General features: G+C 46.9%; 1 protein-coding gene across 5 annotated transcripts in view; it reads left to right on the top strand.

Annotated features, from left to right (window-relative positions):
- Positions 1-27,282, top strand: part of NRAP (nebulin related anchoring protein) — a 69,486-nt gene that overhangs the window by 27,700 nt on the left and 14,504 nt on the right. For 4 of the 5 annotated variants that reach the window (XM_046653492.1, XM_046653490.1, XM_046653491.1 and 1 more), the window contains 19 exons: positions 1,070-1,177; positions 1,421-1,522; positions 3,155-3,352; positions 3,931-4,035; positions 6,369-6,467; positions 7,597-7,701; positions 8,851-8,958; positions 10,567-10,878; positions 11,968-12,072; positions 14,844-14,942; positions 16,545-16,649; positions 17,402-17,509; positions 18,044-18,157; positions 19,879-20,076; positions 21,772-21,876; positions 23,163-23,261; positions 25,463-25,567; positions 25,899-26,006; positions 26,872-27,183. In XM_046653492.1, coding sequence (XP_046509448.1) covers positions 1,070-1,177; positions 1,421-1,522; positions 3,155-3,352; positions 3,931-4,035; positions 6,369-6,467; positions 7,597-7,701; positions 8,851-8,958; positions 10,567-10,878; positions 11,968-12,072; positions 14,844-14,942; positions 16,545-16,649; positions 17,402-17,509; positions 18,044-18,157; positions 19,879-20,076; positions 21,772-21,876; positions 23,163-23,261; positions 25,463-25,567; positions 25,899-26,006; positions 26,872-27,183 — 2,595 coding nt within the window. The remainder of the gene's footprint in view (positions 1-1,069; positions 1,178-1,420; positions 1,523-3,154; positions 3,353-3,930; positions 4,036-6,368; positions 6,468-7,596; positions 7,702-8,850; positions 8,959-10,566; positions 10,879-11,967; positions 12,073-14,843; positions 14,943-16,544; positions 16,650-17,401; positions 17,510-18,043; positions 18,158-19,878; positions 20,077-21,771; positions 21,877-23,162; positions 23,262-25,462; positions 25,568-25,898; positions 26,007-26,871; positions 27,184-27,282) is intronic. The other variant, XM_046653493.1, reaches the window with a different exon arrangement.

Here is a 27,282-nt window from a genome sequence, read left to right as displayed (position 1 = left end):
GAAAATGGAGACACCAGTGGCAACGAGCAGGGACTATTCTGTTCACAGGAGAGGTTCAGCAAAGGCACCATCATGTCATAATTTTGAATTTTGCTGTCTCATGGCACATGGTCATCCACTGGGGATAAATTGGTCATAGCAATTTCATTCTCAGTATGTGAGCATGTGTACAGTCTGTTCTCAAACAAACACATCATCTTCATCATCATCATCATCCCGGTAACTTCCAACTGCTGCTTTGCTTTGCAGAGAAAATTTGAGTTTTAAGAAGATCAATCTTAATCACCAGGTTCTGCCTGGAGTCACAAGTGGGCTGTGATTAAGCTTCGCATTCTAGGTGGGATTTGTGGGGCATGAGAGGAAACAAAAGGAACTAACATTTTTTAAATGCCTGTTCTATGCTAGGCCCTGTCCATATGGGATTATTCAATTGTCATAACCCCAAGGAGGTATTTACTGTAGGGACACAGTTAGTGGCATGGGCTTTGGTACAGGATAGACTTGAGTTGGACATTGGCACTACCATTTTTAACCCATGACCACATTTGAGGTTGTTAATGTCTCCGAGCCTCACAGGCCTAATGAGAAGACTTAGAATTGTTGAGTAGAAGGCGTTTAGGAAAAGGCCAATAAACAGTAAGTGTTGTTACCATGGCAATATTAAAACTTTATATCTATGTTGCACTTGCCCAGCTTAAGATCTGTTTTCATATGTTATATCCAGTTTATTCTCACGGCAACCCAGAGACACATAATACGATGTTCTTTGTGAAAATGGGAAACCAAGGTCTAAAAGAGGTAAAGTGATTTACCCAAGGTCACATGATCAGGAAACAGTGGAGCTCGGATGGACACGTGGGTCTTCTCTCTGTCCTGTCCCATTACCACTGCCCTGCATGGCAGTTAATCATTGCTGTGATCATTTTGATAATAACAGCCAAGATTCTGCTTTGTAAACAGATGAAGAAACCAACTTTGCTGTTTTTTGCAATTTTTTAAAAAATTTCTGTTCAACTTTTGGCAGGAATATGGATAGCGACTCCTATTCACCTGTGTTTTTGTTTGTCAGGTTAAGTACAAAGAAGGCTGGGAGAAGACAAAGGGGAAAGGATTTGAGATGAAGCTGGATGCCATGTCTCTGCTGGCCGCCAAAGCCTCTGGAGAGCTCGCTAGCAACGTAGGTTTCCTCTCATTAACTCAGAAATGCATAAGAAATGGTTCCCATAAAATGTCAGTGGTCCTGCAGGAAAAAAGAATGACTGTTAATGTAAACGTCGCAATACTTTTTTATCTTCTCTTGGGCACAAAAGACTGGGAGGTGTTTTTTCAGAACTGTTCTTCCTGCACTTGTTCAAACCAGAGGCCCTTTGAGGGCAAAGTTTCTCTCTCACTCACAGTAGACTTTCTTCTTTGTCTCAAGATTAAATATAAAGAAGAATATGAAAAAACAAAAGGCAAAGTCATGGGAACGACAGACTCGAGGCTCCTCCACTCCCTGCAGGTTGCCAAGATGAGCAGCGAGGTAAACTCTTTTCTCCCTCAACCCTTTACTTAGAGTTGAGTTGCTTATAAAGTTTTTCCAGGCCTTCATCTGGGACTGCTACCTCTTTATTGACTTCCACCTACAATTTCTTTCCTGGCTTGGGTGAGAAGTTTGTTCCATTTCTATATTTTGCCAAAGCATACTGCTCTTTTAAAATAGATGAGTAGAGTGGCCCCTAAGGGTTATCAGCATCTCCTGATCAAGGTACAAAGGTGTCGGCCACGTGTATTCATTCCACAGATGTTTACCAAGCACCAAATATGGGCAAGGTCCTGTGCGAGACACCGGGGCTGTAAGAATGAATACCACGTAAAGGGTCCCTCCCTACTGGAGCTTCATTCTTCTGGGAGAGTTAGACAGCAAGCACCCTGTGTACTGTGGTGATGTCCTGGAGGAATCCTGTGGCCGCAAACACACATGGTATTCAAAATAGTTAGCAAACAACTGGGGCATCCAGGCTCCAACCAATCAAAACAACGCTGCTTGTAAACAACTGTAATGGCTGGAGATTAACCATGGTAAATGTCACTAGTCAAAATCCTCTGGGGAAGGAGAGTTCTGTTACAAGAGACAGAGTTGGTGTCTAATCAAGTCTTCCCTGCCAAGGCTGAACAGCATAAAGGACACATGAGCATCGGGTTTCTGCTTTACAATTGCTGCTCCAAGCTGTGAGGCCAGCTTATAATGCTCCAATGGTGCAGTGAGATATAATTACCTGATGAGTCATTAAGGAGCCGTGGCTTGAATAGAATAAGAGAGTTGACATTCGGGTCGCCATTTTGGATGTGCCTACAGAACAAGCCCTATGAAGTACATAGTCATGAAGCAGACAGAGACATTGAGAATTTGGCTTCAGTTTAGACCAAGAATAAATTGGCATTTCCTATTTGCAGTTGGTGCAACTGTGGCCAAAAAAATTGTCTTGCCCAAAGTCAGATAGTAGTCAATGGCAGTGGTGGAGGGGTAGAGAATTAGGTCCCAGAACTCTTACATGTTGGCACCATACTGCTTCTACTGTAGCACACTACCTTTCCTTGCCACCATACAACCAGCATCACCATAATCACCATCACCACCGTCACCATCACCATCATCACGACCATCCATCATCATTGCCAACATTTATCAAGTGTTTGCTATATGCCAGTCCCTGCACTAAGGGATTTCAGCTACTATTTCGTTTGCTTATCATGATAGTCCTCTGAGGAAGTTGAGCCCTTTGAGAGTTGCTATGATGTTTGAGAGGTCATCCAGCTGACAAAGGGAAGATGAGGTTTGAACTCAAGCTTGTCTGGCTCTGGAACCCAGGCTTTGTTATTCTGCCTCTTAAAGCTTCTATAGAAACCCTGGATAGAGTGTTCTCCTCCTGGAGAAGCCAGGTAAAAAGATTCAGGCTGGGTGGGAGGCATTCTTCCCAGAGACAAAGTAGTGAGGAACCTTGGCTCCCTGGTGCTGCCACCTTACAGGATTTGGGTCACATCTTTCTGACAGATGGGTGACATTGTCCAGAGTGTCAATTCCTCGTAGAAGCCTGGGCTTCTTCCTTGTGTTTTTACATCTTTCCTGCAAAGGCAGGCTTCAAGTACTGGGCCTTGTTTTGGTACTTTTCAGGTTGAATACAAGAAAGGCTTTGAAAAGAGTAAGACCCACTTTCACCTGCCCATGGACATGGTGAACATCAGGCATGCTAAGAAGGCCCAAGCTCTGGCCAGTGACCTGGACTACAGGAAAAAACTGCATGAATACACTGTGCTGCCTGAAGATATGAAAACTCAGTGGGCCAAGAAAGCCTACGGGCTCCAGAGTGAGGTGAGCCCTCACTCATTGCCGGTGCTCCCCACACATCTCCTGCAATTGGGTACAGTGACACTTTCAGAGTGATTTTGAACCTGTATGTGAGTCTAGTAGATAATTCAGAGGACTAGGAGGAACCGCTGAGATGTGCTGGGCCCAGGGAGGATGGATGGGGAGGTAGAGATAGAGATACAGTCGAGACAATGGAGACTAGAGAATGGAGGATTGGGGCTCAGAGCTTTGGTGAAAGTCAAGATGGTAATGCGATGATTCAAGGGGAAGCAAGTGTTGAAAATAGTAAGTAAATCTTGGAAATTTTTCAGGTTGGCAGGTAAGGTCCTTGGTCAAAAGTTCTGAAAAGCCCTCTTTTTGATAAGGTTGTGGTGTTTCAGCGCTAAGGTAGAACATGCTTTTCTGATTACAAGGTGGGCCCAGTGGCTTCACCCCCCAAGTAGAGTTCTGCAAGAGTCTAAAAGAGTAGGGAGCAGTCCTTCTAGGAAGACAATGCAGGAGCAAGGATATTCCCAACTCTCCCTCAACTTTGCCCAACCTGCATCCGTGTGTCCGATTAGAGCTTGGTTTTTCTCTTGCAGCTGCAGTACAAGGCCGACCTGGCATGGATGAAAGGAGTCGGGTGGCTGACCGAGGGCAGTCTCAATTTGGAACAGGCCAAGAAGGCTGGACAGCTGGTCAGCGAGGTAACCTGAGCTTTGACCCTGGCCTCCGGTAGTTCTCAGCCCATAAATCACCAAGAGCGATCTTTTCTTCTGCTTCTTCCCCCCCATGCCCCAGGCTTATTTTGAGTGTGACTCAGAGGGGTACTTCGTCACTGTGTACCTGTAGCACATCCTGAAGTAAGCTTCCACACCTTAAACTTCTTGGGGAGGTGTTTGTAAGAAGCCCAGCAATTTACCTTAAGTAGCAGTTGCATCCAAAGAGTAGTTGAGAAGGGTGGTAATGCACAGTCAATTAGCATGTGGGGAAAACGTGTTTGCTGTGTGAGGTGCGTTGATTCCTTCTGAATCAGAGAGTCTAATGTTAATGAGAACGTTGGACAGGCTACTCTTCAAAATCCCTGCGACTCTAAGCCGGTGCTTCTCTCTACACCGTGTAAAGCCGGCTTTGGCGGCAGCAGAGGAGGACTTTTGAAGGGCGTTTCATTGGGAGATGTGACTATTTCAGGAACTCTCTTTGGTATCTTCAAAGAGGATTCTTGTTTCGAGGCCAGGAAGGCTGATTCGGCATATCTCTTGCAAGTGGTAATAATAGCGATAATAATAGCCGCCATTTGTGGACTGATGATAATTAAGCACTCATTGCTGTCATTTATGGATCCCTTTGAGAGTGGTACATGCATATTGCTCATTTATTGCTCACATCAGCCCTATGTAAGTACACACTGTTATTATCCTATTAGTATTCCCATTTTTCATATGAGGAAAGTGAGACAAAGTCCCACTTCAAGTAAGTAGCAGAGTTGAGATCTGTATCCAGTGTGGTCTGATGCCCCAACTCTTAACCATTAAGCCATATTGCATCCCCAAAGCACATTTTGTAATTTACTCTTATTTTTTCACTGCACTCATCCTTCTCTCAGACACAAACGCATTTAAGGCTAGAATGTGTAAATAAAGAAGGTAGAGAGAAGAGCATAACACTTTAGGGTTCCTATTATTTAGCTTCTTTGAGACCATTCTCAGAGCCCCATTTGTCTTGGATAGGGATGCGGTGAGGGGCCTCACCAGCCTTAGGAATGAATGCAGCCTTAGGAACATCGGTTTCTATCTCACTTCCTGTGCCTACTAATTTTTAAACTCCGCAAGGGCCAGCAAGATATCATCTCCTTTGCATTTTTTACATCCCTATTGACTCCTGTACAGGGTGGATTCTTGGCTCCTCAATAAATACTTATCATTTGACCAATGCAGGGTCTGGGATGGCCAGGAATTTCCAGGCATGGAAGGGCAATACGACTTCCTTCAATTATGTGGTGAAGGAGTTTTACCATTCAACACACTGGAAGTAGACAGGAAATTACAAGTCTCTTTGGAATATTTTCGCTAGAATTCTTTCTTCTTAAAGGGAGAAAATTTGGAGTTTTCAGTATTCCAATCCCTATTTTGAGTTCATCCATAACCCTCTTGTTGATGATACTGAGGGATTTGCTCATCTCTGATCTCCCCACCTTGTGAAGCTTTTCCTTCAACAAGCCATCCTCAGCAGCCTCCTTTCCCATCAACTTTGGCAACTCGAGTGGAAAAACCAGAGGAACTAACCTCCGGAAAGGACAAGAAGTCCCCATGTGGGGACAGAATTAGTACATTTGAAACTTTGCCGATGATTTTGTGGCTGTGAGATGGGGACACTATGAGGACAAGACCTCAGTGATCTGGAACACTCAGACACTATGAGGGTGAATCCCACCTGACCAGTGGCCTCCTGTCTGTGGCTCCTGGCGTTTCCCATCCAGGGCAGATGCTTCCTGGATATTCGTGGTGGCACCATGAATAACGGAAGTGACTAAAGCAGTGAACGCGTACTCTGTCCAAGGACTCCACTCATGGAGAGCATGGCATTGAAGCCTCAGCCCCACCTCAGAGTGAGGCAGCTCTATTGTTTTCCCCATTGTACAGTTGAAGTGTGAGTGGCTCAGGTGATTAAGTGATGTGCCCAAGGTCATGAAGCTGGAAAGAGGTGGAGGCGAGATTTGGATCTTGGTCTTCATGGTTGCAAAGTCCAAGTTCCCTCCACCTTGCTCTCCTGTGTCAGACCTAGATTTATAAAATGAACACATCCCAGGGCACACGGTGAAATATAGGATTTACTGAGGGGAAAATTCAAGTCCCCATTCAGTAGGAGCAACTAAAACAAGCTCACCAGAGCAGGCTGTCTCATGTCTGTGTGGTCTTGTTTAAGCTGCAGGACCAGCTGGAATGTTCCCCCAAAAGAAATGGGTCATAGAAAGTGTACATGTGTGTGGTGGGGAGCAATCCGATCCTAATACTTTGGGGTCCCTTTTCTTTGGAAACAGAAAAACTACAGGCAGAGGGTGGATGAGCTGAAGTTCACCAGTGTGGCTGACAGCTCCCAGATGGAGCATGCCAAGAAGAGCCAGGAGCTGCAGAGTGGGGTGAGTCCTGGGCTGCCCTTTCTCCACCAAGCTGCTGTGTCATGGGCCCGGGAACCTCCAGGGACAACAGCAGGTGCTGCCCAGACACGATCTGGGAACCAAAGAGCCTTTCCTTTATATAGGCTACACTCAGCTTTCCACAGGCTTCCAGGCTGTTTCTGGGACCTGGACGCTAGGCCTCCCTGCTCACCCACCACACTTCTCCCCTGGTTGGTAAGGATAGATGCCCACTGATGTTACTCCTTTTTATCTTTCGATATTGTCTAGTTCCTTCTTTCTTCTTCTTTCTTTCTTCTTCTATCTCGTCATAGACTCCATAATTCTGGAGCCAGTAGAGAATTATCTTGGAGGAGGACAACATTTGCTTGTGGGATGGGTGTGTGTCATGCCCACTTGGGCTCAAATGTGGGAGGCAGAACAATGAGCATCGCATACATTGTTCACACATCAGTGTACTCTGCTCTTGCACTGAGCAGGAGCTGTAGTTGCTACAGTCTGGCCAGGACAGTACTAGCTTTCCTTCCCAAAGGTCCAGGTACACCTGCAAGAAAGGATGCTATCAACATAACTCAGAGTCAGCAGAAAGCCACTGTTTGGAAAATCAAGTGGGGAGGGGGAAGAGAGAAAGAGCAAGAAAGAGAAGTTTTCATGGAGGAGATATTCACTCATGCTTTGGTCACTGTTCACTTTCCAGGTGTCAACATGTGCAAATGCACTAAGATTGATTATAGGGGTGCAGGGGGCAGAGACCTTCTTACTTTTCCCATGTGGGGAGTCTGTGCTCATCTGAGCCCTCTGCTGGGTTCCTTTTTGTGGCCGTGGATGGTGTAGATGGGAACAGCTTGGGAAGGTCAATGGCTTCTCAAGGGAAAGGTGTGAAAACAAAAACCTTGGAGAGGTTCTCAGGTTGGTCCCCTGGCCACATTCTTCTCCCAGCTCCTCGCTGCTGCTTCTCCTTCTCCCATCACCGCTCCTGCCTTAACCTCATTTACCGTATCCTGCCAGCCAGTATCTGGTCTGGTTGGTTTTGTAAAGAACTTCTCGTGCAAGTCACAGAAGAGTCAAACAAGCCATGCCGCCCACCTCCACCCCTGCCGCCTGCCCCTGACCTAGTGCTCTCTCCCAACAGGTGGCCTACAAGGCAGGGAATGAGCAGTCTCTCCATCAATACAGCATCAGCAAAGACGAGCCTCTCTTCTTACAGGCCCGAGCCAACGCTGCCAATCTCAGTGAGGTACAGCAAGGGAGAGTGGGCAACCAAGGGCCCTGCTTCCCTGTGTGTAGGCATCTGGTTGACAAACCCCACCAGCCATATTGATACATCAACTGAGGTTTCATACATCTGGTCATTGTACACAGCTAGTCCAGCAGATCTTGTTCCTGACCAGTGTTTCAGGGGGAGGGAAGGACAACCTTTCATAGGAATGAGCTGGTGGGAGGCTTGGACCACTCCATATGAAGGGGTAGGGAGGCAGTGCTTGGTCCAGGGTCGGAGTTGAAACAGCATGAGTATTGATAGAGGAGAGTGAGTAAGAGCTCAGATGTTAACTCCAACTGCCTGGGTTTAATCCTGGGTTCTGTCACTTACTAGCTGTGTGACCTTGGGCAAATTCTTTGCTCTCAGTTGTCCCATTGGTAAAATGAGGGTACTACTAGCCCCTTCCTCACTGGGTTGCCATGAGGCTTCAATGAGCTAATATACAGAAAGCACTTGGGGGAATGTGCACAGGGTAGCTTTACTCTTAGACACGAAAACATACATAGTCTCAACTTTTCCCTTCTCCGTCTTCTAAGGAGGGGGCCTTCCTTATGTCTTCCACTCAGCTTCTAGGGTCTTGATCCAATTAATGGGTAGAGGGGGGAATTAGAAAGAGCTACAGGTGCTAAATTGATTCACATACAGAAAGGCAGGGGAGACTTCCAGAAGAAAGTACGTGAAATCTGGAGGTGGGAGCAGGACAGGAAATGGGAGGAGCAAGGAAAAGACCCAAGTGGACTAGAGGCCGGGGGCAAAAAGAGAAAGGAATGGAGGTGGGGCAGTTGCTGGGCTGGGTGGGGTATGTGACCAGAGATAGAGAACAGACTTTTCAGACGTGTTGCTGTGTGTTGTGCAGTGCTATGTCTCTGAGGCTTCCATGAAGACTCCTAGTAGTTTTCAAGGCTTCTGGAGTTCAGTTGCTGCTTCTTTTGACAGAAGCCCTGTGTCAAGAGGCCTTAAGGCAGGAATAAGGAAGCCTGTCTGTATTGCGGTTACACGGCTTCTATGGCTCTTAGGGTTTCCGTGGAAAGATGTAGTTGGTGCTTGCCTCCTACAGAGGTTGTTACAGAGTCTAGGAAAGCCCTCTCACATGAGGATGATTTCTTGTCTCCTAAATCCCCTTAGAAACTGTATAAAAGCAGCTGGGAAAACCAGAAGGCTAAAGGGTTTGAGCTGCGTCTCGACTCCTTGGCCTTCCTGGCAGCCAAAGCCAAGAGGGACCTGGCCAGCGAGGTGAGTCGATCTCTGTCTTCTCCAGGACACTGCGAATCCGCCCTTTACATCTGGGAGGGTCGGAAAGGGTCTGGGCAGGTTCTTAATCTCTCTGAGCCTCAGAGTTCTAATCTGTAAAATGGAGATAAGTATAACCACCTTGCAACAAGATAATCCTCTTAAGTGCCTTCCACACTGCTTGCCACATATCGGTTTTTGGTAAGTGGAAACTTATTATTAGTGGAAGTAGCAAGAGTAGTCATCCAAACCGCTCATTTTACAGACAAACGATGCCCAGGGGCATTCCATGACTTTCTAAGCATGCTGTGGCCTGTTAATGGTTAGGAGTCCAGGCTCTGGGGTCAGATAGATCTTGGATAAAATCCCAGCTCCGTCACCTACTAGCGTTGTGACTTCAGGCAGGTTGTTCAACCTTTCGAAATCTCAGTTAACGCATTGGTAAATTGGGAATTGCAAAGTGGTTACGACGAAATGAAGTGAATTGATGTATTTTAAGTGTTCTATAGCCCAGTGCAGTCTGTTGCAAGTCTGATGTGAGGTAAGGAGCCCAGGCCAGCATGTAAGTCAGACTCTGCTTCCTTCACTGAGAAAGTCTCACTTCGAAAAAAAAATGTACACACACACACAATACATATATAATGTAATATCTATTTATTGTGTATATATTTATATTGTATCTGTATTATACAGACCTAAATGTATATAGGTATCAGCTGAACTAAACAGTGGCCTGGTGATGTGGTTGATTTACATTCTTCCACAAGCTCCTTCTCTCACCAACGGGTACCATTTTACAAACCAGCCGATCTGCAGATGCACTTTCAGTGGCACAGGTTATGCCATGCCTGGTTCATAAGAAGTGTTCAGTAAATGGTGGCTGATGTTGATACTGCTGCTGCTGTCGTTGGCAGAGATAAGAGCAGAGCCCGAGTCTCCTGCTGGCCACAGCAAGGATAAGGTTGAGAATGATGCCGCACAGTGGTATCCTTTTCCAGTTTATAGAGCATTTCCATATTTATTCTTTGTTATGATCCTCATTACTCTTGGCCTAGTGGGTTTTTTTTTTCAGGTCAGTATGCTGCCTTTTGCTCCCCATCTCCTAAATATTTATATCTACCCCAGTCATTCTTTAATTTGAGCTCCTTTCTCAAACAGCAATTATATTTTGGATATTCTGTGTCTTTTTCATTTCATAACTACTTTTTATTTATAATGTCCTCACTATTACCAAAAAGAATTTCAAAGTGGCTTTTATGAAAGTAATAGGATACTTAAAAATAAATCCAGGAAGTGATCTCAAATAACTTAGACAAAAGATGGAATTTCACCAGAAATTGGGAGGAGACTGTCCTATAGCTGACCCTTCAGTTTAACTCTGAGCTTTCTGGCAGCTGAGGTGAAAAAGGAAATAATGAGTAATAATATTTTATTTCCCTGTTTGATGTTAGGAAATATATCAGTTGTTCAAAGGAGGCAAAGTTGTTATGACACTAATTCTAATAGGATTCTGTTGTATGGCTTTGTTTTACCTTTCATGCATGCCTGTGGTTTGAAATTTAACAATTCCTGTAGGAGATTCTAACCTCCCTGCTCTCTTCCTCCATTTAGGTAAAGTACAAGGAGGACTATGAGAGGTCCAGAGGGAAGCTCATTGGGGCAAAGGGTGCCCAGGGAGATTCGCAGATGAGCCACTTGCTGCACATGTCTAAGCTGCAGAGTGAACTGGAGTACAGGAGGGGATTCGAAGACACCAAAGCCCAGTGCCACGTCTCCCTGGACATGATCCACCTTGCGCACGCCCGCAAGGCTCAGCATTTAGCCACAGACATAGGCTACAAGACGGCGTCGCATCACTTCACGGCTTTGCCCACCGACATGAAAGTAGAATGGGCCAAGAAGGCCTACGGTCTACAGAGTGACGTAAGCTCTGCCTGTGCATGCGTGTGTGTGTGCTAGTGTCGGTGCAAGTTTTCCCCAAGCCCTCAAGACAACAATTTATACTTTGACATACCTGTTTCTGGATCCCTAAGGGGAAACATTTTACCTTCCTGGTGGTTTAACTTTCATTCAAATTATGCCCATTTTAGATGCTATCCTACCAAACAGAAAATCATAAAGCTACTTTTCTCTTCTTGGAATTCTGATCTACATATGTTTTCCATGTTTCTTTTCATTGCCGGGGGGAAATATATTTGTAACATTCTTAACAGCGACCTGCCCTGGGAGAACATCTCTGAGACGGCACCAACTTTAGGAACCCCATTTCTAGAATGAGCAGCTCGCTAATCTTACAACCTGGTGCTGTTTTCCTCTGTCTTCTGTTGACTCTTACACAAGAAAGTGGGTGAACTGAGAAGGCAGGTTGGGGCAGCCAGACTGTTCCACGGGGCGGTGCGTGGGCGCAGTGTAGACACACCCTTCCAGGTCAGGCTGTTTCAGGATAGACAGGTGATATGCCAGTTTTAGAGAAGTGTCCATTTACATGGCTTTCCATTAAAATGACTTCTTCAGTGGCAAGTAAAGAAATGAGAACTACCCCCGCCTGGCACCTGCATCGAGGTGGTAGGAAGGCATGGGCACCGCGGGAAGCCTGGATGGCTTGTGAAATTCCCACAAATAGCTCCCCACCTGGGTTCTGTTGTGAATTCTCATTTTCTTCTCCCCTGCATGTCGTTTTAAACAAGAAAACGGGGAAAGCAGACAATGAGGACGCTCCTCTTGCCGAGGCAGAGTGAGGCTATAACGAGGGACAAGGCGGGTCCGCCCCTCCCGCTCTGCCCCCAGTGGTGCTGGGCGTGGCCGAGGCCGCCAGCGGCCGACGGCGCCAATTAAAGGGGAAATTAATTTACATTTTGGAGCCCTACTTGTGACTGTGCAGAAATGGGTAAGACAAAAGTGGCATCTAATTTGGCTCAGCTGGCACCAAGGCTACATTGGGGAGCCGTTAATAGCCCTTTAAATGTCTGTGCACCAACAATGGCCCGCTTTTTTTTCTTTCTCCTTTGTCAGAACCAATACAGGGCAGATGTGAAGTGGATGAAAGGCACGGGCTGGGTCGCCACCGGGTCATTAAATGTGGAGCAGGCGAAGAAGGCAGGAGAACTCATTAGCGAGGTGAGATTTCCCGACAGCGTGCAACAGGCCTGGCTGCATTAGGCGCGGCATTTCTGTATAAAATTAAAATAATTTCCCCTCAAAAGGCAAAGAAAAAGGCAAAGCTACATGAAAGGCCTCAAAACCCAGACTAGGGCTGGTAATTAGAGGGAAACCACATACCAAACACACACCAGTGGGGGCCCATAGAGCCCTGGCAAAAACAAAGTGGATGACAAATGATATTATGAATAATAATGACAATCAAACGCAGCTCAATTGCTACCCACCAACTTACCTTTTTAATGATGCAACATGGGAGAGATGATGAAAAGATACATTGATTGCACCCCGAAAGCCCTTTTGTGACTTTACGCAAATTTCTCTCTCTTTTTCTGCCACAGTGTAAACAGCTTTTGAATATTCACGTGGTGGTGGACATGTGACACGGTGCTTCCTTGTTGGGAGTCTCGCTTCTATTTAAATCTCACTCCTGTCTACTTGTAGCCACCCTAGCTGGACCCAGAGGCATTACGGCTTATAAAAAGAGACATTTCCTCACATTTTTGGAGCGTCTCATTGGGCAGATGTTTTAGAGACTGGATCAGGGTTTCTCAGCCTCAGCACTATTGATATTTTGATAATTCTTTGTTGTGGGGGCTGTCCTGGGCCTTGCAGGATGTTTGCCAGCATCCCTGACCTCCACCCACTGGATGCCAGCAGCACTTTCTGCCCAGTTGTGACAACCAAAAATGTCTCCAGACATTGACAAAAGGTGGAGAACCACTGGCCTCGACACCCCAGGGAGTTGGTGTTGGCTCATGTTCACACAGAGGCTGCACACCCTCGAACAACCCACATCCCCCTGTGTTCATGTCTGTTTGGGGAGGGACTTGCTCAGAGGCAAGTGAGCATCTGTTTAGTTGCCTTCAGAGTAGCCTGGTCTTCCTGGACTTTTCTGGGTAGGGAGGAGACCATAATGGCCATAGCCCCAGAAGACTTCAGCCTTGGCGATGAGCCACCTGGAACCTTGTTTTGGTTCCAGGTGGAGACTTTCTTACTGAATGTATAGTTAGACAGACGCCTACGTTGCTTTTTCAAACACACCTGCCCAGCATTGGTATTTTCCCATGGGAGAGTGTTCTGGTCACCTGACACGTTGCAGAGCTGATTTCAAAAGTGGCCTCTCCGAGACTGGCCTAATTTTTAGGAAGGTTAGTCAAAACTCAAGGCTCAGAAGACCTTGGGAGCCCAGTGGAGACTGTACTGCCCCAGGGAGTTCAGTCTAATTAAGGAAAGGCTCTCTTAGGAGGATGAACATGAGAAACTCACAGGAGTAAACACTGAAGTTTGAGGATTCATGATCCCAAACTCTCAATATGGGGCCCACTCAGAATAGGACATGAAGAATAAGGACCATCAAACACATAACTGAGACTTCAAGATGACTCCTTCGTGCATCTAAGTCTGGCAGCCAACGGATCTTTCTAGAACCATTTATCACACTGTGATCTTAATTTTCCACCTCATTTTACAAACTTACTCAACAAATTTGCTTATCTTCCATGCTTCATCCCCATCCTCAAACTTCAGAAAGGCAAGACATCTTTTAGCAACTTTTCCCAAGCGTCTCATTTCCGTTTGGCATGTTTCCAGTTTAGTGTCAAATTAGCTGACCTCTTAATTTTCCGACAGAATGCCAGGCACTGATGAAAGAGTGACAAATGCATACACGCCTATCAATTAAATCAAGTGTCAGCAAACATTTTTTGTAAAGGACCAGATAGTAAATATTTTCGGCTTTGTGGGTCACATGGTGTCTCTTGCAACTACTCAACTCTGCCATTGTAGCATGAAAGCAGCCGGAGACAACACATAAATGAATAAGCATGGTTGTGTTCCAATAAAACTTTATTTACAAAAACAGGTGATGGGCCACATTTGGTTGGATATTGATCTGTATCTTCTTAAGACAACCCACTATACAAAAATCCAACCCAATAAATGAAGAAGTGTTTATAAAATAATTATTTGATTTGAGAAAAGCTACACTTCATAATTCCATTAAGATAGCAACTGTTCTAGTCTCCTGGAAATGTACTTTGATTTTAAAAAATAGCCAGAAATTAATTTAAGTGTGAGTGTGAGAGTCAGAATTGCGCATCTAGGTCTTTGCCAGCATTTGAATTTTTTGTAATTTTTTTCAGTGTCTTTCGAATTGTGATAACTCCTTTCAATACTAGCACCCTTTTGCTTGTTATTGTAACATTTTAAAGAATTAATGTGTGTGTTAACTGAACTGGATTCTAAAATGATTGGATAGTATACAATCACTGACTATTAATTGCGGGGGTTTTGACTGTGATATTCTCTGCTAAGTATTTTTGTAAAAGGAAAATAGAAAGCTTCAATTGATAAACGTAACTATGACTGTTCTCTCTTGCTTGGGAGACCCAAACTAAGGTATGTAAACAACTGCGAGACAGTATTTGAAGCCTATAAGAAGAATTCTTTCCTAAGTGTGTATCCCACAGTATTTTACTGGTATAACCTAATTTTGAGATGTTTTCTTTGCACCAGGTAGAAATACTTTAATGTTAATTGACATGAGGTTATTCTTAAATTGAAACAAATATTAACCCCAAGGCACCTAGGATATAAAGATGGAGGAAGCTGAATAATAATTATGTTCACAAATTCACTCTAATCTCAAGCAACCTATGATTTTCTCTTTCAAATGGCATGAAAGCGCAGCACAAAATTCACAGCTTTGATCTTTTTCTGCTCAACAGAAGAAGTACCGTCAGCATCCGGATGCTTTGAAGTTTACCAGTATTAAAGACACTCCGGAGATGGTCCAGGCCAGAATTAGTTATACCCAAGCAGTGGATGTACGTGATAATGTATCTACATTATGACTCTGAGAGTGGGCTCTTCTTTCAACACTGCGATTGAAGCCCAGGGGTTCTTGGCTTGCTCCTTCTGTTGTTCTAAGGATGAAGGAGCGTCTTGTCCTTTGCTGAGGCACACCTTAGCGGGGGTGCTTCCTCGTTAGGATGCAAATGGGGTGTTACTGCTCTTAGAATGCCAAGTGGGGCTCCAGCACCCCACTGCCCCGACGCTGTCTCATCCCTTCTCATTCGTGTGTCTCAAAGATCTGTCTGTGGTGGGGCCTTTCCCTGCTCCTTTTGTTTTAAAGTGTTGTTTTCAGAACTGGAACTTTTGGGTGAAATTCTTGTTAATTGGAATACTGAAGCCAGGCTTAAGGCTTCCTGGGACTCAAGGGCAGGAAGTCTTGCTTTCTGAATTTCCCAAAGACTTTGAAAATGATTTGGGTCTGATTTCTACATATTAGACTAAACTTTCAAGTGATTTCCCATATTCCCTTAATAATGTGAAACCGAGATCTGGCCTTTAGTCCTCTTAGCACGGGGTTCATTGGAGACTAAACTGAATGTTGAAGTCCTGTAAAAATTGACTTTAGGACATAAATTAGTCCTGTTTGCCTGATTATACTGAGAGATTCCACAGATCTTTGTAAAGGGCAGACACACCTTCAAAATATCTTCAAACCATTCAACCTGCCACGAAGAAAATTTACAAACCTTGGAGGGAGGGGTTTCAAAATTCTTTCCCTTGTTTCCCAAGTGAACAAATTATTCTGGTTGTACCTTATTCACCAGGCACTCTGAAATGTCCCAAGTGCCTGTCAGAGTATGTTTTTGGATGATGTACATACTTACGGGTTTAGGAATTTATAATTTCTCGATAATCAGCCCATCAGAATCAAATTGAATTCTGAGAAACACGAACTTTTGTGCAAAGAAAAACAATACCTGCTTCTTCCTTACCCTAACCAACTCTAGGGGGCACTGCTGTGATACGTAGAAACTTGGACACATCTAATAAGATTTGGGATGGAAAAGCCCGGTTTAGAAACTTTCTCTGGTGGTTGATGCCAGCTCCATGTATTATTGCTAAGAACTGGGATATCATAAGCCCCAGTCAGAGTTCCGGGTCCCCAGACCCGCCCGGGGGACATTTATTAGCACAAGAATCCTTGAGATGGGGGGACGGGATGAGGATTTGAAGTAGGTCCAGGGAAAACCTCCCCTGTGGCAGAGCCATCTTCTCTCCTGCCTTCTGAATTTTGATGCCCTCTCATAGCTTATAGTTAATAACAAAATTACCAGATGTTCGCTAGACCTCATTTTCTCATTTGACACCCATCTCAGCAGTAGGCTACAAGTGGAATGTTAACTGAGAGGAAAGTTTCAGCCTGTCATGTTCTGAGCGGGGAAACAGAAGCTGGGAGAGAATGAGGCGCATGTCACCACACTAGCTGTGAAACAGAGGTGGAGGCAGAGCGCCCGGGGTCCTGTCTCTATGGGGAGGTGGCAGCGGCAGCGCCCTTGGCTCCTGGAGTGTAACTTAGCTGATGGCAGCGTGGGGGAAGCTTCTGGGTTTAATGCAAAACCTCTCTGCATCCACAGAGATTATACAAGGAACAAGGAGAAAGCATAAAGCATCATTACACACAGACAGCCGACCTCCCAGAAGTCCTGCTGGCCAAGCTGAATGCCATGAATATCAGCGAGGTGAGGCTGGTGGGGAGGGGCACGTTTGAATTACGGGAGATCAGGGCACCTGTGCTGTTGCACAGCATCCTCTGCTCAGAAGGGCCCAGAGCTTGTTTTAATGCTCTACTGTCACCATCTTGAAATTTGTAATATTTTTGAACGGGGGGGGGGGTCCCACATTTTCATTTGCACTGGGCCCTGCAAATTAGGTAGCCGGTCCTGCAGAAGAGTCAAGCTCATTTATGAGAATGAGACTGGGAAAACTGCCTCAGTGCAAAGGGCATTTGTGCTGAGGGACTGAGATATGGGAGCATCAGAATATTTTGGTGAGTATATCTGGCGGCCCTGCCAAGGAGAGCCCTGGGGGACGTGACTCCTCCCCTCCACAACCTCCATCAGCTCCCTGCTTTCTTGCTCTCTGATAGAGACAGTTGAGGATAGAGACAGTTGAGTTCTCTTCATCTGGCATAAAGAGCTGTGCAAATACAGCCTCATGCCTCCTTCTTCCAATCAGCTTGCTGCTCAGGGCAGTCTGGTTCTCTGGGTCTCCAGAGCTCTTGCTTTTTAACCCTGACCCCCAGGACTGTCCCCTCCAAGGGTGGGCATGAGGCAGGATCCGGCTCTCAGTTGGTTTTTGCTAAGCCACAGTGATCGCTAACTCCAACTGGAGGAAAAACCCCACAACAAACCAGGTTTCCATTCTGGTCATGGGAGTTTAGGAAACCGCCAGGTCACATGAGGGTCTTTATTTGTGCGCATCTTCCCAACAGACACGTTATAAGGAGTCCTGGAGCAAACTTCGAGACGGCGGGTATAAACTGAGATTGGATGCCATTCCATTCCAGGCAGCAAAGGCTTCTGGTGAAATCATAAGTGATGTGAGCATCCACCTCCATTACAGTGGCAATGTTTGACACTGACCAATTTTTGTTCCTCTCGCCCCTAACCCCTGCCTTCTTTTGCCTGTGGATAATATCTTCTCCTCTCCCAACTGTTAGGGCAATCAGATAATGACCAGTGGAAAAGAACATACGTTTCAACAAAAAATCCCCTAGCCACAGTACAAAGCCAGATGCTGGACTGTAAATATGGACCCTGGGCAGATGAAATGCACCTGCCACCAAGCGTTTTCCTAAAGCGAGTCGATGTGAAGAGACCGTTAACAATGCACCCACCTTCTTCCAGCGTGGGCCGCCCGAGTGCTAACACGTCCTGCCATTTCATATCCAGCCCTTTAGTCATTGGGAGTCTTGCATATGAAAGAACGGGCCTTTTGACGACTCCTGTGCGTTTTCTTTTAACTCACCCAGTTACTGTCAAAAGAACAAAACATTTTCGCCCAATACCCACCTCTTCCATTCCGTGTCCCTTGTCCCTGAGCCGTTACTCTCTCCTGCTCTCTCTCCCTTTAGTACAAATACAAAGAGGCATTTGAGAAAATGAAAGGGCAGATGCTCGGCTCCCGGAGCTTGGAAGATGATATCAGCCTCGCGCATTCCGTGTATGCGAGCTCGCTGCAGAGTGAAGTAAGTGGGAGAAAATGCCACAGAGCTGGGAGCCCCCCACCTAACAATGTCGTTTGTCCTTTCTGGTTGTGGGGAGCGGCTCTGTCCGAACTGGCTGTGTGGCATTGTCAGGTCCACTGGCCTCTCTGGGCTCCAGCGTCTTCCTCGGTCGAGTGAGAGGTCAGGTTCATGGACCCCTTAGCTCCCTTCCGGGCTGGACATTCTATGATTTTGCCCAGTGGCCACAGATGGGGACCTGTGGGCTGGATTTGGACTGCAGAAGTGTTTTGGTCTACAGAGTGAATGAATTGCAAACCCTTAAAAATGGAAAATTTTATGCAGAAGTTTTAGACTTCTGGCCAGAAGCCAGACTTGGATTCCTCAAGGCTACAGTTGAAGTTCGTTACCGAGAGCTCCATTTCGAAGGGATCTGTGCTGCCCTGGTTGTGCAGCCGCCCCCTCCTCCCCTGCTTCCTCCTTTAGTCATCTATGCTCCCTGTCTGGCTTCTGGAGGCATCTGAGTTTGTAACCCTTGATTTCAACCCTCTGAATGCTGGCACACGTGTGTATAATACACTGTCCTCTTGCACACATGTGAGTTGGCTAATGGTAGTGATGAAATCTAATGTGTCCAACATGTTACAGAGGACCAAATGCTTTTACATGCAATGTCCCATTTAGCCATCAAACTATCTCTCGGAACTTCATCTTGTTGGTCATCCTGGTTTACCGATGAGAATACTTAGACCAAGTGGCCCAGTCCCTAACTTAAGGTCAGCTAGAAAGGGACAGAGCCAGGACATGGAGCCAGCTCTACATCTCTTGCTCTTTTCATAGTTTCATGTGTTCTCTGTCGTTTTGTTCTCTGCCTCAGTTTCCTTGTTTCTAACGTTTTTTCCCACTTTCTGTCCTGGGGTGCTGACCTAAGAGTAGGGGGTTAGACGTGAATTGTCCTTGGCTTTATGCTGGGGGCGAGGGGAGGATCAGCAGAGATGGGAGTGGGAGATTAGGGAGGAGTGGCTGGGGTTTCAGGAAGGCAATGGGAAGGATGGATGGAGGAGGAAGAGGTGGAGAGTATGCATCTGACTCCCCAGATAGCCTGGAGTGTGCTTCATAGACCTTCAGACAGCTCCTCTAAGGTCTGTAGTGGAGCTTGTGGTCTGGAAATGGGCCTCTCCCGTCCTCCCTCACGATGCATGTTGGGCTCTTGGGAATCCCCATCGTTCAGAACTGGCTTTCCAAGTATCGCTCCCCTGCTCCCGGCTCCCGGATTTCCTCGGAGGTCATCTGATGCTTTGAGAAAGCTCTTCATACACTAGCTTGAGAGGAGACACCCTGGTGTCTAAAATCTGAACTTGAGAGGGTGATGGGAAGAAACTATGGTGGCAGGGTGCAGGTTAGCCATGAATCCTCTGGCTTCTGGAAAACGGGAAGGTCTAAAGACTTGTTCAAGGGAATCCTTGACATTATATCTGTCCCTTGCACTTCCGTATTTTTCCCGACTGGGGAACCATGGGCCTTCTTCATCCAAATCAATGACCTCCCCGGGCTGGGGTGTGAGTGTCAGGACCTGGAGACCAGTCCTGGTTATTAAGCTAGTCCCTGCACGAAAGGAGCACTGGCCCTGCCAAGACCGTCCCCCAGGCTTACCTGGGACAATTGCAATGCAGTTGCTCTCCCTGATGGTCCTGATGCAAATGGTGGCTTTGAAATAGCCGCTGTTGATCTGTCTGCCCCTCTAGGTGAATTACAAGAAAGGCTTTGAACACTCAAAGGCGCAGTTCCATCTGCCGTTGGACATGGTAACCCTGGTGCATGCCAAGAAGGCTCAGAGCCTGGCCAGCGACCAGGACTACAGACATCCGCTCCCCCAGTACACTTCCTTGGCGGAAGACCTGAGGCTCAGCTGTGCCAAGAAAGCTCACAAGTTGCAAAGCGAGGTAAGGAGGATCGGCCTCTCTCTCAGGGCCCCTTCCTCTCAGATACCACCATGAGGCAGGGACCTGCCAGCTCCTGTTGGCTCAGTGGGGGGCTCCGAAGTGAGGAGTCCTAAACCTGGGGTTCCCTTTGAAACACTGCACCCATGTCCCTGCCTAGCTCTTAACAAGCACAATTGCACAGATCTAATAATAATAACAACCATTGATTATTTCTGCTGAATTCTAAGCATTGCGCGTTCATGCATTATCACATTTAATCCTCAGAGGAACCCTATATTGGTAGTTTGTGCCCATTTTACAAAGAAATTGTAGTGAGGCTCAAGAAATTACGTAGCTTCTCCAAGATCACACACCTATGAATGAGAAAGGGGGGTGACTTGAACTTAGATGGTGACTGACGAAGATGCCCTCAACGTTCACAGTTTTGCACATTCAGGATTGGGCAGTGGGATTGCTTCTGGCCTCAGATTGGACTGGGGGTTCCTCTCGGTGCTGCATATGTTCCCAAGCCACTCATCTCCCGAGGAGGCCTAAGATCTCCGGGCGGGGGGTGCTGCTCAGAGCCCCTTTGCAACCGACCCACTTCGGGCAGAGGAGGGTGTCTGGGAGGACAGGGAAGTCAGGGCCCCCAAGGCCTTTCCTGGGTCCTCTCAAGGAGTCCTGGGGGCCTTCAGGCCCTCTGATGTGCATTTCTAGCTCGTGCAGCCTGTTTTCTGAAGCAGGCAGGCCCGGGAGGGTGGGGAGCATTAAGGATTTCCTCACTCCCAGGGATACAGGCTGTCTCTTCCCAACCTGCAGCAACCGCTTGTTTGGTGCTCACCTTGTTTCCCAGCTTGCTGGGTTTCCATACTGTGCAATTTGCAAGTAATGGGCCTGTGTTGGAGAAGCAAGCACCGCACAGAGCCTGCCTCCTGGTTTGGCAGTGCCTGCGAGCTGAGCGGAGCTCAGTCCTGGGTGTCTGTTATCTGTTTGACTTTTACACCTGTGTACAGCATTTACTGAATGACAGAAACTGTCAGGAACCTGAGAGCAGCTGGAGGAGTGGGGACCCACCACGCTCGGCTCGGGGGCCCGTTGTCACTAGAGCAGAACCCTCGTTTGCCCTGCCTGTTGTCTGATAGCGACTGGAAGGGAGCACGCCCAGGGGGTGCCTTGGTGGCTGAAGGGGAATGAACTTGGGGACCTTTAAACTGTCAGCCCAAATCACTTAGGTACATACACTCGCCCCCATCCGCACAGACTCAGACAAGCTTTTGCCAGATTATTCCGGATTCATTTATTAGTCCTTTCTTAACCCATAATTAATTAATGCCACCCTCTGCTGCTGGGTTTTGTTTTAGAAGACCTATTAAACCGTTTCCACATTTGCCCCGAGACAGCTGACTTTCTAACCGCAATGCGCTCCAGCGTTTATTTTTTGATAGCCCGCATTAGCATAAAAATCCGCCTCGCGTCCTTCAAACAGCTACTGAGACAAGTGACAGCAGAATTATTTCCTTCTGACCCACATTTTTGTTTCCCTAATGAGCATTTACTAAGAAGCAGTTTGCGTGTGCTGACTGTGATGCATCTGGAGAGACCGGCTCGGCCTTAAGTTCCAATGACGATGCTGGCCTGTCGTGGGTCCTCCAGCTTCTCCTTGCTTCCTTGTGCCGTGAATTTGGCTTTTCTGATTCTCTGTGTTGTTGCTTGTAGAATTTGTACCGCTCGGACCTGAACTTCATGCGAGGTGTTGCCTGTGTCATTCCAGGCACGTTGGAGATTGAAGGGAGAAAGAAAGCGTCGGAGCTCATCAGCGAGGTAACGGGGACCCTGCAGGGGGTGGTGGGTGTCCCGTGTCTTTCCTCCATGGAGGTTGTTGCACAGCCAATAGCTTGTTTCTTATTGCTGAAGAGAGTTAGACGTTACACTGTTGGCCTTGGACTCTCTTCTCGCCCAGCCTCTCTTCTTACTCGATCTCCATGCAGACGAGATGCCATTTGAGACAGTTTTGCAGATAGCGAGTCAGTTCCTCTATTAACATATAAGAATGAATCAGTGGCTCATAAGATGTACTTTCCTAGAGTCCCTTTGAAGTGGCCCTGTGGTACAATGCAGTGTTGGCTTTGGAAACCAACAAATGGAGACTGAAATTCCAGTCCAGCCCTCATTTGCTGTGTGACCTCAAGCCAGTCACCTGCCTTTTCTGAGCTTCAACTTCTTAATCAATCAAATGGTGATACTCGTACCTCTCACATTTAGCTTATGTGAGGATTAGCACTAATCTAAGCACTGTGCTTCTCCGATGGCTGTATCTGAAATGGTTGCTCTAAGCTTGGTGATAATTTCTTGGTTAAAAATACAGAAATCTAGAATTTTAAGCTCTCTGACCTCCCAAGGAATCTTGCTCACCCCTGAGAGGGCTCTAGACTTCCGTTCACAGTAGATGCAAGGAGAGGAGGCATGATGGAAGGCACTGGAAGTACCAGTCTGTCAGCGGCCAGCCCGGGAGCATCAGATGGGCTCACGTGCTGACTAGGAGCCCTGAGGAAGCAGGATTGGCTTCCCTGTGGGCGTTTAGTTTTAGCTCTGTGCTTTCCTTTTCCAGTGAAATCTCGGGAGTGGGCGTTTTTAAGCCTAGTGGTACATCAGAATCCCCTTTGGAGCTTTAAAAAAAAAATACGGAGGCCTGGGCCCGCTGATGAGTTACTGAGTCCCAGTCTCCCGGGGTGGGGTGCAGGCAGCTGTATTTTCAAAGCTGCACCTTGGTTTCTGGTGCACCCCTGAAGCTGAGCAGCCCTGGGTCTCCAGAGAACAGAGGTCGAGAGCGAAACTCAAATTTACAATAGTCGTGTTCACGTTCGTGGCAAAGGACCGGATCTTCTTTTCCTGTTGACAAGCATCCGATTCAGTCATCCTGTGTTCGCCCCTGCGTCTTCATCCCCTTGAGTTCTGAGGTCACAAGGGCGGGTGACGGGCTGGGTTCCGAGTGACAAACTAGCAGCCTTTGCCAAGTGAGGTTTCATAACTAATGCTTGAAGGCCTGGTTCTTCTTCTGGTTTTGTACCTCACCGAGTCTTCTTGTTCCCTCTTGTGTGCGGATCCAGAGTAAATACCGTCAGCATCCCCAGTCGTTCAAGTACACGGCTGTGACAGACACTCCCAGCCTCCTTCATGCAAAACTCAGCAACCAGATTACGAACGAGGTAAAATCTCCTGATGGCTTTGGAAGGGGCTTGTAAGAACTCCTATCGGATTGTTAAAAATATGTGTGAATATTTGTGGGGTTGGGGGTTGGGGGAAAGCATGGGTGTTCACATGGAACTTTGGAAAGAAAAGCACGTCACGGGCCAGCCCTAGTGGCCTAGTGGTTAAGTTTGGTTAAGTTTGGCATGCTCCACTTTGGCAGCCAGGGTTCGGTTCCCAGGCACAGACCTACATCCCTGGTTGGCGGCCATTCTGTGGTGGTGGCCCACTTACAAAATAGAGGAAGATTTGCAACAGATGTTAGCTCAGGGTGACTCTTCCTCAAGCAAAAGGAGGATTGGTGACAGATGCTAGCTCAGGGCCAATCTTCCTCAGCAAAAAAAAAAGGAAAGAAAAAGAAAAAGAAAAGAACATTGTTTTATGGAGCCTAAACACTTTCCAGAAGGAAAGAGGCCCAGTGTGAAATCTGATCAAGTCTACAGTCTCGTCCCCTAAGTGCAGTCACAGACCAGCAGCACCAGCCTCTCCTGGGAGCTTGTTAGAAATCCCCAAGCTCAGGCCCCACCCCAGGCCCACTGAATCCATATGTCATTTAACAAGATGCTCAGGTGTTTTCTTTGCACTTTAAAGTTTGAGAAGCACTGTTCTGTTCTGTCATTCATTCAAATATTGGCGAACCACTTTTATATTGTCATTCTAATGATTATTATAGGGCGGATTTGTGGTTATCCAAGGACAGTCCGATAGCACGGTGTTTGTCAGACTTCTGGAATTTCTACCTCCTCTTCTCACTCACCGTTCACCCATTCACACTTTAGTATTTCTAACAGAGGGCGACACAAGGGAAGGAATCTTATTACATAAAATCGTCATTCCAGTCTTTTTGGTTTCCCTTCTTCTTAGTGGCTCTCTTACAGATTTGAAATAGAAAGTTAGCTTGGCAGAGAATTAAATTTTGCATTATCTTTAGTTTAAGATTCTCCTTCTGACTCTAACTTTTACAAGTCAGTTGAGATTTGGCAATTTATACTATTAGGTCCCACTCTCACCCCAAGTTCAAGGGTAAGAAAAGGCAGCTTGGGATAAGAAAGTCCAAAGGGCTTCTGTAGTGATGGTGTCAGTTTTGAGTGTCTGTTGAGCCTTTCCTGCCTGCCTTGTGAGCTGGGGGCTGCGGGGTAACAGTGCCTCTTAGGATGACCTCTGGCTTCGGAGGACTCAGTGACCGCAGACCCATTTCTATCACGAGAACAGAGATGTTTTTGTACCGACTGAGGCCACTGAGAGCAGCATCGACATGAGTTCGCCATGGAAGGATCCTGGGGCTTTAGTAAAGGCTGCAGACCAGGGTTTGGGAACCTCCGTTCCCCTAAGCAGAGCTTTTCCTAAATTTCCCAGGTCTTAGTATCGTCTTTACACGGAGTCCTCAAGGAAGAAGTCTGCAATGGGAAGCACCTCGATAGTGTTCCTAAATGTGTTTTTCTTTCCTCGGCCTATTATTGAGCAAGTGTACAGGAGGGAAAAGTACCTTTTCCTTTACCCGTCTTAGGTTCTCAGCTGTGGCTCTGTGACAAAAGACAGATGAACCAAAGGAAAGCAGACACATTTATTTAATATAAGCTTTGTGGGATACGGGAGCCTTCGTAAGGAAATGAAGACCAGAAGAAATGGTTAACCCTGATTGTTTTTATACTAGGTTTGAGGAAGAGTGGAAAGTCGTGGAAAAATGTGACAGGACGAAAGAGTAGTAGACTGGGGAGAACTTAGCAAGGCCGTTTGCTCAGATTCCTCTCTGCGTCCTGCCATCTTCAGAGATGGGATGCTCCTCGCCTCTGGGTGTGGGGAGGGCACCCCTCACGGGAGGGGGTTATGACTTTCTTCAGGGGAGAAAGTCAGAGGGCATTCTTCCAACACCTGCATTTCTCAAATTCCTTCCGCTTAAAATATTCAATATGCCAAGGTACCATATTTTGGGGTAACACGCCCTGAACCTCACTAAAAGCAACTTGCAGTTGCTTACATGTTCCTTTTATATCAGTCCATCTGATTCATGAATTGTCTTTATTGAAAGGAACATCTTCTCCGTGACACAGTGAATGGGCTTTTACAAATGTATTTCCCAGTTGCAAACGAGGGACCTCCAGCCCTGCAGAGATGCACAGCACTTACCTTCTTGCTTTTTGTTTTCTTTTTTTTTGCCCAGCGCCTCTATAAAGCAGCGGGAGAGGATGCGAGACACCAGTACACAATGACGCTGGGTCTGCCTGAGTTTGTCCAGGCGAAGACAAATGCAGCCAATCTTAGTGACGTAAGCCTCTCTTGTACGCTGCAAAGCCACGTATGTCTGTGTCCGAGAGGGGATCTGACGGTGACCCTGCTGGCATTTACAGAAACTTTAAAAAATGTGTCTTTTAGGTGCTCCTGTTAAATATACCTTTTCACAAATGCGCTGAGTACATATGTGTCAGAGCCCACGACAGCGTGTGTGCTAATGAGATTTTCTTTGCAAAATAGAAAGCTTTCGCTTGTCAGAAATCGATTCTAGAACACTGTACTACAAATGAAAGGGGTAGCCTTTGTTCGTCAAGTCATGTAATTTTTTTTTTTTTAAAGACAATCTACATGTGTTCCTACTGCAGGCGAAGTACAAGGAGTCTTGGCGTAATCTCCGTGCTCAAGGCTACAAGCTGACAATAGACGCCATCCCCTTCCAGGCGGCCCGGGTCTCTGGAGACATAGCCAGTGATGTGAGTTGAATGATGTGACCTTCTCTCTTGCCTAATTTCTGTTAACTTCATGTAAAACAGGGTCTATGGCTGATTTTCCTGAATTAAAGCAAATCTCTCACCGTGTGAGACAGGATGTCATCTGCAGAATATATTAGTTACGAATGAGACTTTGACAGAGGGAAGGAAAGAAAGGCTTTGTTAATCAGAAGCTCAGTTCAGGCCAAGGTCTCCAGCAAGCGCGAGGTGACGTTTTATAGCTAGTTGCAATGCTTAGGCAACGATCCCCCTGCAATCCTTGAACTGCCTGTTTTCTGACTCCACCCAGAATTAGGAAGAGTGCTTGTGATGGAAATTGTGATACAGCCCCAGCGCATCTCCCTCTGGGCTGTCTGGCGTTGCACACGTTGGCGTTACGATTTGCCAGCAGTGTTTCAGCCACTCTGTCGATAGCGTCCATAGCTTTGGGACATGAAGGTGACTTTCTCTTTCCCACAAACAAATCACAGAAAATGTGGACTTCAAATAAATGGATCCTGTCTTTTGGGTTTAATGTTTTGCCAAGTGCAAACGGATAAAGCACGAGTTTCTCTTTTACCCTTTTTGATAAATTCCTTTTGGCCATAGGACGCGTAGGGGCAGTGGGGCCCTTCCTTTGGTTCTGAGGATCTGGTTTTAATTAGATAGGAAGAACGAAGCGGTGTTTTAATTGTTCGTCCCCCAGGGAGGGAGCATGTTCTCAGGCCAACCTCACTCTGGTTTTTCTTATAATCATCACGTCGTTGTGTGAGAACAGGTGATTTTTCTAGAGTCTGCAGTGAAAACGCGCAGGTGGAACTTAAACAGGTCGAATGCCAGCCCCTGACCGGCTGGGCCTCCCTTGCAGTTTCTCTACAGACATGACTTTGTGAAGGAACGAGGGAGGCTGATCGGGGCCCGGAGCCTGAGCGATGACCCCCGGCTCCAGCACTGCCAGCGCATGGGCCAGCTGCAGAGCGAGCATCAGTACAGGAGGGAGGCGGTCGGCAGCCAAGCCCAGTGCCACCTCCCCATGGACATGGTGCACCTGGTCCATGCCAGGAAGGCCCAGGCCCTAGCCAGCGACCACGACTACAGGATACGGTGCCACAAGTTCACGGCGCTGCCTGAGGACCTGAAAATGGCCTGGGCCAAGAAAGCTCACGCCCTGCAGAGTGAGGTAGGGGGTGCCTTGTGGATGGCACAGCAGCCGTTGACCCCCTTCTTCCTGCCAAGCCTGGGTGCGCATCTCTGCTTCTTCCTTAGCCCTTCAGGACCC

This window comes from Equus quagga, chromosome 2, assembly GCF_021613505.1.
Source record: "Equus quagga isolate Etosha38 chromosome 2, UCLA_HA_Equagga_1.0, whole genome shotgun sequence".
NCBI lineage: Eukaryota > Metazoa > Chordata > Mammalia > Perissodactyla > Equidae > Equus > Equus quagga.
This window is presented reverse-complemented; position numbering and strand designations above follow the sequence as displayed.